Consider the following 12,361-nt stretch of genomic DNA (forward strand, 5'->3'; position numbering starts at 1 on the left):
TTGTTATAAAGCAGAAACTAACACACCAGTGTAAAGCAATTATACTTCAATAAAGATGTAAAAAAACAAAACAACAAAAAAAAGCATTACAATAAAGCAATTATCACAATAAAGTGAGCTACACAAGTTTTTTGGTTTCCCAGTGCATATAAAAGTTATGTTTTGGTTTAACAGTGCATATAAAAGTAGTCTCTTAAGTATGCAATAGTATTATGTCTAAAAAACCATGCATACATCTTAATCTAAAAATAATGCTGTTAGGGAATTCCCTGGCGGTCCAGTATTTGGGACTCCATGCTCTCACTGCTGAGGGCCGGGGTTCTTTCCCTGGTGGGGGAACTAAGATCCCACAAGCCGCAAGGTAAGATCCCTCAAGCCGCAAGGCACAGCCAAAAATAAATAAATAAAAATAAAATTTTTAGTTATAAAAAATAAAAATAATGATGTTAGAAAAATGGCACCAGGACTTGTTTAATGTGGGGTTACTACAAAACTTCAATTTCTAAAAAACAGATGCAGTATCTACAAAGTGCAATGAAGCAGAGCAAAGTGCAATAAAACGAGGAGGTATGCCTTTAACTGAAGTTTATACCCTTTGACCAACACCTCCCCATGTCCCCCATACCCCAGCCCCTGGCAACCACCATTCTCCTTTGTTTCTGAGTTCAACTTTTCCGATTCTACATTAGCGAGACCATACAAAATTTTTCTTTCTCTGTCTGGCTTATTACACTTAGCACAACACCCTCCACGTTAATCCATGTTGTCACAAATGGCAAGGTTTCCTTCTTTTTTATGGCTGAATGATATTCCATGGTATACATAGTTATAAAAACCTATTTTAAGCTAATAACAACTTAACTTCGATGCTATACAAAAACTCTATGCTTTTACTTCTCCATCCCCTCATATTTTATGCCTTTAATATTACAATTTACATTTTATCTTATGTATCTATTAACAAATTATTGTAATTATAGTTATTTTCAATGTTTGTCTTTAACTTTTGTATAAAAGTGATTTACATACCACCATTACATTCAGAATTCTGAATCTGATTATAAATTTACCTTTACCGGTGAGTTTTATACATTCGTATGTTTTTACACTGTTAATTAGCATCCTTTCATTTCAGCTTGAAGAACTCCTTTTAACATTTATTATAATGCACGTCCAGTGGTGATGAATTTCCTCACCTTTTGTTTGTTTGGGAAAGTCTTTATCTTACCTTCATTTCTGAAGGACAGAACTACTTGGTATAGCATTCTTAGTTGGCAGTTTTCTTCTTTAAATATTTTGAATATATCATACCATTCTCTCTGGAAAGTTTTTGCTAAGAAATCCACTAATGGCCTTTTGAGGTTTCCTTGTACATGACAAGAGTCTTTTCTCTTGTTGCTTTCAAAATTCTGATTCTTGGATTTTTGACAGTTTGTTGTGTCTAGATGAAGTCATTTTGGGGTTGTACCTGTTTGGGGTCCTTTTAGCTTCATGTCCATATCTCTCGCCATATTTGGCATGTTTTTAGCCATTATTTCTTTAAATAGACTTTCTGCCATTTTTTCTCTCTCTTCTCCATCTTGGACTTCAATAACGTATATGACGGCATCCCATAAGTCTTGCAGGGTTTTTTTACTCTTCATTCTTTCCATCCCCCCTCCTCTGGATGCATAATTTCAAATGACCTATCTTTGAGTTCACTGATTCCTTCTTCTGCTTGATCAAGTCTGCTTTTGAAGCTCTCTATTGAATTTTACAGATCACTCATTGTATTCTTCAGCTCTGGGATTTCTGGGTTTTAGGGGGCTTGGGGGGCTTTTTAAAAATGGTTTCTGTTTCTTTGTTGAACTTCTCATTATGTTCATGTATTGTTTTCTTTATTTTGTTCTGTTGCCTATCTGTGTTTTCTTGTAGTAACTGAACTTCATTAAAAGGATTAGTCTGAATTCTTGGTCAGTCAGTTCATAGATCTCTATTTCTTTAAGTTTGGTTATTGGAGCTTTATTAGTTTCTTTGGTGGTGTCATATTTCCCTGATTCTTCATTATTCTTGCATACTGGTGTTGGTGTCTGTGCATTTGAGGAAGCAGTCTCCTCTTCCAATCCTCACATTTGCTTTGGCAAAGAAAGACCTTCACTAGTCAGGCTAGCTTGGGGTTCTAGAAAGGGCCAGCTGGTAGAGTCCATAGGAGGGCAGGCAGGGCCTCTGGTTGGGTGGGGCCACTGGCTCAGCTCTGCATTCAGGCAGGACCACTGCCTGAGCTGCCTGGTCAGGTGGAACTGCTAGCTGGGGTCCATGGATAGGCATGACCACTGGCTGAGCTCTGAGGTTGCGTAGGGCTGCTGCTTGGGTTCTCTGGTCAGGCAGGAACAAACTGTACTCCCTGGCTGGTTGGTGCTATTAGCTGGATTCCATGTTCAGGTGTAGACAGAGACTGTGCTCCACAGTTGGGTGTGCCCACAGGATGAACTCTGTGTTCATGCAGGACTCCAGGCTATGTTCCACAGTCAGGGTCCCTGGTCAGGCAAGACTGCAAGCAAGCTCTGCCGTCTGGTGGGGCTGCTGGCTTGGCTCTCTTTTTTTTTTTTTTTTAAATTAAAAGGTTTTTATTATGACCTTTATTAAGAGCTCATAAATCACATTCTTAATCTGGCTCTGTTACTACTTTTTCCCTCCACAAATTCTCCCAAAATTATAAAAAATAAAAATGTATAAATATACATTGAGGATTATGCACAGGCCACTAGCCAGGGATGCCAGCTGGGCAGAACTGCTCACCCTGCTTCCTGGCCAGATGGGGACATCATTCTGATACCACAGTGAGTGGAATCGCTTACTGGCCTCTCTGATTGGGTGAGGTGGCCAGGAGAGATGCAGAGCCACTGCCATGATCCACACACTGGTCACTGTGAGCCCCGCCCACTTTTTTGTTACTACCTGACCCTTGGTGGTCTAGCCTTGCCAATTCTCCCATGGTTCTCCATGAGGCGAGACAGAAGTGACCTTCCCAGGGAATACTCCAGAATGCTGAGGAAACTGGATGACTACCTTGACTCTCTTCACCCCACTAGAGAAACTGGATGCCTCAGTGTGGCACTGTGCTTGCTTGAAGGAGGGGCAACAGAGTCAAAGTGAAACCACTGTTCTTAGTGTTCTAATGTGGCCTCTCTCAGTTTTTGTGCTCTAAGAGAGTGTTTTAACCTCACCACCAGGTCCTGGGATTTTCAGAAAGGCATTCTTGACTGTGAATAGTTGCTAATCTGTATTTTTGATGAGGACTAGAGCCAGGGATCTCCGATACCACCATCTTGCTTACACCAGTCCCTACATCTGCTCTTAATTGCAAAATTAAGTATTTATTTCCGGTCAGGTTCTTCCCAGAGAATATGATCTCAAACTTTATTTTACTCAATTCTTATCAAAAATATTTGTTATAAGAAATAACATTTATAAAAGATTACCTAATGTAGACAAACTTTTAAAATTCCTAATTGCATTTACTATAAATATTTTATCAAGAATCTAAGTCCCATAGTATCTTTCTAAGACATTTCTCTTAGGCAATAAAATGCAATGCTTCTCCTAAATTTTTTTGTTTTTTATCTTATGAATATTGAGACTAACAAAGCTTCCCTCTTTGCTACAGCTGCTAGACAGCCCAGAACCAATGTTGGGCACAACAACTGTACATGACTTAATGGTGTTCTTGTTTATGTACCAACATTTGCTTGAGTTTTACATTACGATCTTATCTTTAATTTCCAGATATCTCATTGTCCTTTGCTGTGTTCTTACATACTATATAATACATATTTTTTAATAAGTCACCTCAAATACTTTTTGAAAGAAAGTTGGAGAAAAAAGACAAGTAGGCAAGTAGATTGAAAAGGTCACTAGAACATTTAGCTTATTCCTTTACAACAATCCTTCTTACTTCTTCTCTATTCCCACCAGTACTACCCTAGTCAAGGGAAGCAGACAAGATATTCCCTTAGGGTATCTTTGATGCTCAGGATTCTTATAGGTATTTTCTCCCCATTTTCACAAATATAATAATGAAGAAAGCAGAACTTACCAGATAAACAATATGCAGATCATTTTCTAAAACAAAGCCCTTCATTGCTCTTTGGAGGTCAGCAAAAATATCTAAAGTATCAACTGGAGAAAGTGAAGAAGAAAGAGTTGCCGAACCAAGATGTGTTGGATGATACACATTTCCTGATTTGGGATTGGGGGAGGAGAAATAAAGGACCAAATGTTATAAATAAAATAAAACAAATGCTGTCTTTTGGCATTCTATAATTAACATTTTAAGGCTCTGATAAATTTTACAAACAGAATCCAATGCATGGATATTTATTAGCAGGCTCTATGCTAATTGTCTGATGTTGCTGAACACAGCACTGATTTACTAAAAATGAGTTGAAAAGTCAGTTTCCTTTTATACTGCTGAAAAAGTCAATTTCCTTTTACTAAGCAGTCTTAGATACTCTAAATCACTAAAGGTGAAAAAGTGAGTAAGTTGCAATTAAGAATAATTTACCTTCTGTTCCATCACTAGCTTCAGTAATCTGGATGAATTCATTTTCTAGTAGCCACATTACACAGGCCTCAATTGCTCCAAGTTGAACAGAATCTTTATTTTTCTGAATTCCCTGCTTCCCTTCTTTCATACTTGCAGCCAAAAATGTGCAAGAAGCGTAAGTTTGTATGTCCTGTGATGTACTTGCCACGCCACCAACTATTATCTGAGACAAGAGGTTTGAAATATTCTGTAACTTTTTAATAAGACACATAGGTCCTCAAAATATAAAAGAAATAACTTTGTTCTCTTAAAATATTATCAGCATCTTAATGTAGAGATTCTTTATTAACTCTTCCACCATCATTCATTACAAAGGTAGATAACACCTACTGACAACATGAAAAGTTTTCCTTAAAAGTAGATATAGCATGTTCTCATAAATGAAAATAAATGAATTATTATCTATCTGAAATGTGGGAATTAACAACATAATTAAATAATATACATATATAAGTATATAACATATATAATATAAAGGAGGTGTTGATGGTTCATGGCCATGAACCAAATCAATTCTACTCATCCTTCCTTTTTTAAATATGTGGGCATATATGAATGCAAGCATTGAATACTCCCCACCTAGAAGAGGGGTGAGAATCAGTGTAGAAAAAGATGAAAGTGGCATCTTATAGATATCATTTTCCTCAAACTATTCTATTACATATACTAATCTGCCCCTTGTCTTCTGTCATTTAAAGTATACTGGAAACATACCAAATCAGTCTAAACAGAGCTATTTCATTCTTTTTAATGACAGCAAAGCATAGTTTTACCAAGATTTGTTTAGTTTTAATAGTATTTTAGTTGTTTCCAGTTTCTTCTTATTACCAATAGAGCTATAATAAACATTCTTGTATCTTTAATTTGATGAAATTTCACAAATACATCCCTAGGTAAAATTCCTAGATGTGAATCTGCTGGATAAATGTCTGTGCATTTTTTAAAAAATTCTTAGTAGGTATGGCCACGTTGCTCTCCAAAAGAGTTTCAGCACTGTATGAGTGCCTACTTTCTATAGTCTTATCTACCCTGTGCTATCAATTACTTTTTTTTTTTTTCAAACAGAGCTAAAGGGGAAAAAACGAGAATAAGTACAATACCAGTCCTCCAGCACCAGCAATGAAACCAACAGCAAGGCATGCTGGTATAGGAATAGAAACTTTTTTGGATGAATACATGAAACAGTTAAAAGGGGTTTACCTTTGAGGACTCTGAGCAAAAGGTTTTATTTTTCACTTTAGATACTTCCATCTGTAGAAGTTTGCAACTTCTAATTGTGTATTTGTAATTTAATTTTAATGTCAACAGGTATTATCTGGATGGAGGAACTAAGGTCCATTTTTGTCATCATTTTTTTTTTTTTTGCAGTACGCGGGCCTCTCACTGTTGTGGCCCCTCCCGTTGCGGAGCACAGGCTGCGAACACGCAGGCTCAGCGGCCATGGCTCACGGGCCTAGCCACTCCACAGAATGTGGGATCTTCCCGGACCGGGGCACGAACCCGTGTCCCCTGCATCGGCAGGTGGACTCTCAACCACTGCGCCACCAGGGAAGCCCTGTCATCATTTTTTTTAATTCAGAAAATAATAAAGAACATCTAAAAAATAACCATCTGGCATTTGTGATTTAATACACTGTTTTGAAGTAGATTCATATGGCACTAGCTGTATTAAACTCCAGGAAATAACTATATAAAGTAGAAGAGGTTCAGACTTGGGAAGGCTATAAATAATCTCATAAAGAAACACAAAACTAAGATTTTTCACATACTAAAGTTCTATCATTGTACTACAGGAACAAAAAAGCAAATGGTAATTTAGTGAACTCTCTCTTACCTCTAAAATAGCTCTTATCATGCTCGAAGTTACTTCTTCTCCTTCTTGTCTTTGCAAACAGCTGCGAACAGGTTTTAGAGATCCCTGAAGTAGAGCGATACCTTTTGATTTCTCAGAGTTTTTACAAATTAAGATACTCTCACCTATAATCAAAAAAAACTATACAGTTGCAGAATCCCAACACGTTTACATAAAATACCTGCTAAAGAGAATTTAAACTGGCTTACTTGTTTAAAAGGAGACAAGAGATAGTGGTTGTTATAGTCATATAATTATCACTAATGTTCTTATTTTCTGAATTTTGGATTGAAGGGGATCAGAATATGCTACACCAAAATATGCCACTTTAGCATAAGGATTATTTTGACCTGAAGCCAATTGGGAAGCAGCAAACATAGAAAGAGCTCTTTGCTTTCTCCCTATTTGCTTAGAAGCAGGACATAAATTTCTCTGCGAAGGTGTTCCCCTTCCTGTCTCTCACAGCAGGAGGACAATTCTTATCACTGGAGACAAAAAGTCAGTATTGAGATGGGTGTGCACAAACCTCACTAAAGAAACCTTAACTTGCATTAAACTCCAGCATATATCTACCTTCCCACAATGTACCACCCCCTAGAAGCCCAAACCCCTTTTCCTTTGTCTTGTCACTTCTCTACAATTCATCAGCCTTTGTTAAAAGGGTATATAAGCCCCCAGCATCTAACTGCTTCTTTAGATTTTTACTTTTCTATTAGGGACTCTGTGTATGTAAAAAATTAAATATTAACATCAAGTCAAATATGTATGGCTTTTTTCTTGTTAATCTGTAATTTGTCAGTTTCCTTTGCAGGCACTAGGCATAGAACCTAAGAGGGTAGAGGGAAAGTTTTTTCCTTCCCTACAGGATTAACTATTGTTATTGAATAATTAAGTATATAATAGTAATAGATATTTTGAAAACTATAAAGGAAAATGCAGATGCAAATTATTACTGGTTATGAAACTGCATACCAGTCCCTGTGTCCCTGTCCTTTGAAGTAAAAAGCTCCCAGGCCTCCCCTCAGTCTCAAAAGGCTGGCTCAAGAGTTAATGATTAGGAAATGCGAAGGTGTAGAAACAAAGAATAGCTGTCGGGCCAGGAAACTGGTAACAATTTAGACTATAAACCAGCCACAAAGCAGTCACCGAACTCTCAGTTCCCTGAAAGATATAGATAAAAGGTCTAACACACGTTCTTAAGTTGTTCTATAGGAAGCAGACCCCCAGATGAAAACTGCTGACTGCAAGCATGTAGACCCCAGACCAGCTGAACCCAGAAAACTGGTGATGCTTGAAACTTCACCTTGATGCCAACCAATCCGAGAATTGCGCAAAAGCTGCTCATGCACCCGGAAGCACCCTCCCTCACACTGCCTTTAAAAGCCCTTTGCCTGCACCAAGATGTTAAGATCGTTTTTAAGGACGCTAGTCCACCATCTTCTCCTTCTCAGTTAGCTGGCTTTTTCGAATAAAGTCACTTTCCTTGACTCAACACCTTGTCACTTGACTTACTGGCCTATCGTGTAACGAGTAGCCAAACCTGAGTTCAATATCAGTTATACATGATGATAATATAAAATCAAAAATATTAACAGATACCTAGAAATCACATTATAACACTAATTTAAATGCTTTAGGCTATTGAAACAATCAAGTGAACAAAAATATGTGAAAGCACTTATTAATTAAATACATATACAGGACTTCCCTGGTGTCACAGTGGATAAGAATCTGCCTGCCAATGCAGGGGACACAGGTTCCATCCCTAGTCTGGGAAGATCCCACATGCCACGGAGCAACTAAGCCCGTGCTCCACAACTACTGAACCTGTGCTCTAGAGCCCGCATGCCACAACTACTGAGCTAACGTGCTGCAACTACGGAAGCCCTCATGCCTAGAGCCCATGCTCCACAAGAGAAGCCACCGCAATGAGAAGCCTGCACACTGCAACGAAGAACAGCCCCCACTCACTGCAACCAGAGAAAATCCGCATGCAGCAACAAAGACCCAACGCAGCCACCAAAAAAAAAAAAAATTAAACCTTAAAAAAAGTCACTAAGAAAAAATATATACAAATATACAATTTATACAAACATAAACACTTATTACAACAATTAAAACTAGAGAAAACTAATTTTTTTTCAAAAATGAATCCAATAGTAAGGGAAAGGAAGCAGTAAATAAGATATTCAACAGGCAAAATGAAGGCCATTTGCATTAGAGAAAAATAAAAATAAAAGTAGCATTGTGGTGGACTATACTAACCACCCAGGCAGAGAGAAAAATACAGATGATGCTTTCTTAACACTGCCAAATTGAGAATCAAGATAGGAAAAATATAAGGAACTATAAACTTGATAACCATTGGTTATTTACCCCAAATATAATTACAAAAAACATAGGTGCCATCAGAACAAACAAACAAAAGCCAGGTGAATAAAATATACCACCTGGTTCTTGTGATAACTATAAAACAACCCAGCTTAAAACAAAAAACCTACCTAGAAAATGGATCAACTAGCATTAGCAACAAGGTAAAAAGCCACTTTGAGCAGTGTAAAGCTCTTCCAGGCTTTGATTCTTCAACAAAATAGACAACCCTTTTTCAGGATAAGCAAGATTTATGAAAATGCCCAAAATAATGCCAGTATATATGTCCAGATCCCATTCCCACCTGCCTAGTGAGGCTGTATCCATATTATAATTGAGAAGTCAATTAGAATCAAATCATTCATAGATTTGATATAGATAGATCTGCAAACTTTTTAACTGCAAGTCACTGTTTTGGCACAAAGCACCATCATCCTACACTGGAAGGTTCCAAAAAATCCAAAGAGAGATTAAAGAGTCATCTAAATAAAACTCCATGAATTATCCAGGAAATATTAATATCATTTATAAAATGCAAAGAAGTTACAAAAATGCTACACAGTCCAAAAAGAATGACCAAGTATTTAAATCTTCATAATTGATATGAAACCCTTTATTTGCACATTCCCCACTTAAAGAAATTCTGAGCAAGCCATATGCCATCCTAAAATGGAACATTATGCAAAGTCAAAATCTCAGAAGTTTCCAAGACCTCAGAAACAAGGTTGTTGTGGTATATTTTAGTATTGTTTGAATGTTATCTGATTTAAGGCTTGATATTAGTCCAGGATGCCAACCTTCCTATTATTCTTCCCCATGAGAAAGATAAGCACAAGCTAAGAACATAGCAAGGCAAATAAAACCTCCTTATCTTTACATCACCTTGAAGACCCTCTGGCCTTGAAAGAAGAGTATCTATGTAAAATGAACTTACACTCCACTCTCCAGAGTTGTGAGTCTACTGAGAAATGAAAATTGGAGGAAGGACAGAAGGAGGCAGTTAGGAATGAGAAGGGAGCATCTCAGCTCTTCCTCTTGCCCTTTTAAAACACATAAATGTAATCTGCATATTTCGTAGATAAAGTAAGAGACAGAAGCAGGATAAACTTATTTGATGCCTTTAGTAAGAGAAATCCAATGAGTTGGAAGGTTTGTTTAATCAACAAACTTCTTAGGGCTTAAAAGTGAGGCAGACCAGTGGCCCTTCAGGGATTACATACAGACAAATCATTTGCTACTAGGGCTGAGACTAATACTTGCCCCTAATAGCCATTCTCTCATTCTTTCTTTAATAAAACCCCTAAATGTTAGATGAACACAGGGTCACTCAGCTAGATTATATTCACCAGCTTCCCTGTAGTCAGGGAATGTAAACATATGACTTAGTTCTGGCCAATTGTGTGTAAGGAGAAATACTAAGTGCAACTTCTGGGAAGTGTCCTTAAAGGGTAGGATGGGCCCTTTACTTCCTCATCTCTCCTTCCTGATGACTGAAATGCAGATGTGATAACAGAGACTGGAATAGCCATCTTATACCACAAGATAGAAACTATATTGCTGAACACGGAAAAACAAACTAGAAGAAAGAAAGTGTGACAGAGAATGTTCCTCTAAAAGTTCTTTAATGTTAGAAGACTCAACAATTTAGTCATACCCAGAATAATGTAGCAGGCAAGAAATAATATTTGCTGCTATCTTCATATTTAATTCAAACAAGCCTCTTCCCTATTGCTTAAGACAAAAGTTTTGTTTGCATTGCTGGTAATATTATCATCACTTGCTGATACAAAATAAGAAACTGAAAAAGTGTTTTCAGAGCCAGCACCAATTTAGAAAGAGAAAGAGGGTACATGAAGTTCCTATTCCAAAAGTGTGCGAGTACTCCCCGGCTCTCAGCATCCCTATTTGAACTCTTATAGCAGGCACCTAAACAGAATTAATACCCATAAAAATTAATCCCTTCACTAGCACAAAATAGTAGATGATACTGGAAATTAAGTCATCTTACAGCTAATGTGATGTCATCTAACATAATACTGAATCATTTCACTGTATATAATACAAAAGAAAATCTTGATTCTACATTACTAGACAATCAATAGTTGATGATATGAAAATTTTAAGTTATACTCATATAAATATTAAACAAATCCAAAAGGATGACATTAGTGTTTTGGATAACAAAGAAATACAGCATGATAAGAAATGGGTTGCCATTCAATTTCAGGTAGACTGACACTGTCCTTCAGCAACACTATTACAAAATTCAAACTCACTTACCTACTGTGTCTACTCCTTTCCTGCCAGCACGACCAACCATCTGCTTGTAAGTAAGAATATCTAGAGGTCGACCACTGAAAATAGGAGTCCGAATGATTACACGACGTGCCGGTAAATTCACCCCAGATGAAAGAGTAGAAGTTGCTGCCAAGACCCGAATCTGACCTTGACGGAAGGCTCCTTCAATGATATCCCTCTCCTCAAAAGTAAGACCTAAAAAAAAGAAATTACAATAACATATATTTATTAACATATAATGAAAATATTGTACTTGATCACTTACAAATGGATCTGAGAATCTGTTACAAGCATGTAAAGATTTTTTTCAAGCTATTGTTATAACTGTAAACAAAGAAGTAATCAAAGTGTACCAATTTAAGAGTATAATCTGCCAACCCTTGTACTGTATACTGTACTTCTATCTCATCTTCTAGACCAGGGGTTGTCAAACTTTATCTGTAAATATTTTAGGTTTTGCAGGACAGATGGTCCCTGCTGCAACTACTCAACTCTACCACTGTCACGTGAAAGCAGCCGCAAAACAAATGGGCAAGACTGTGTTTCAATAAAACTTTATTTACAAAAACAGCTGGATTTGACCAGCAGACTGTAGTTTGCTGACCCCTGCTCTAGACAAGAACTCCTTGAAGGTAGAGACATGCCTTATGACAGTATCTGCAGGGTCTATCCAACACCATGGTGAGACACATAAATAAATGTCTGAAAAATAAATACATGAGTAAATACAGCACATAGAAAATGTGCTCTCTCAGCACATGAGAAAAACAGCACATAGAATACACACTTACGTGGCTTATTTTTTATTTTCTTTTATTTTAAAAAAAATCAAAAGGATTGGGATTCTAGTTTGTAAATAAGTTGTGGGTCCGCCGGTATTCATTTTATTAGTATGCATTATAAGTTATATACAATGAAAATTTTTTATGTGTTTGTGTGTATAGGTATATATATATATATTTTAAAATTTTATTTATATATAGCACGATAAAAACTTTAAATAAATTGAAAAGGTTAAGTTCCTAATCATAGAAACTATATATTCTTTTTTTCTTTTTTACATCTTTATTGAAGTATAATTGCTTTACAATGGTGTGTTAGTTTCTGCTTTATAACAAAGTGAATCAGTTATACATATACATATGTTCCCATATCTCCTCCCTCTTGCTTCTTCCTCCCTCCCACCTTCCCTATCCCACCCCTCCAGGCGGTCACAAAGCACCAAGCTGATCTCCCTGTGCTATGCGGCTGCTTCC

At 37.0% G+C, this 12,361-nt stretch overlaps 1 protein-coding gene across 1 annotated transcript in view; it reads right to left on the reverse strand.

Moving 5' to 3' along the window:
- Positions 1-12,361, reverse strand: part of POLQ (DNA polymerase theta) — a 105,693-nt gene that overhangs the window by 73,540 nt on the left and 19,792 nt on the right. The window contains exons 9-12 of the mRNA XM_024769350.1: positions 11,088-11,300; positions 6,420-6,562; positions 4,544-4,748; positions 4,076-4,218 (exon numbers count right to left, since the gene is read on the reverse strand). Of these exons, the coding sequence (XP_024625118.1) occupies positions 4,076-4,218; positions 4,544-4,748; positions 6,420-6,562; positions 11,088-11,300 (704 nt within the window). The remainder of the gene's footprint in view (positions 1-4,075; positions 4,219-4,543; positions 4,749-6,419; positions 6,563-11,087; positions 11,301-12,361) is intronic.

Source organism: Neophocaena asiaeorientalis, unplaced genomic scaffold (genome assembly GCF_003031525.2).
Source record: "Neophocaena asiaeorientalis asiaeorientalis breed wild unplaced genomic scaffold, Neophocaena_asiaeorientalis_V1.1 scaffold671, whole genome shotgun sequence".
NCBI lineage: Eukaryota > Metazoa > Chordata > Mammalia > Artiodactyla > Phocoenidae > Neophocaena > Neophocaena asiaeorientalis.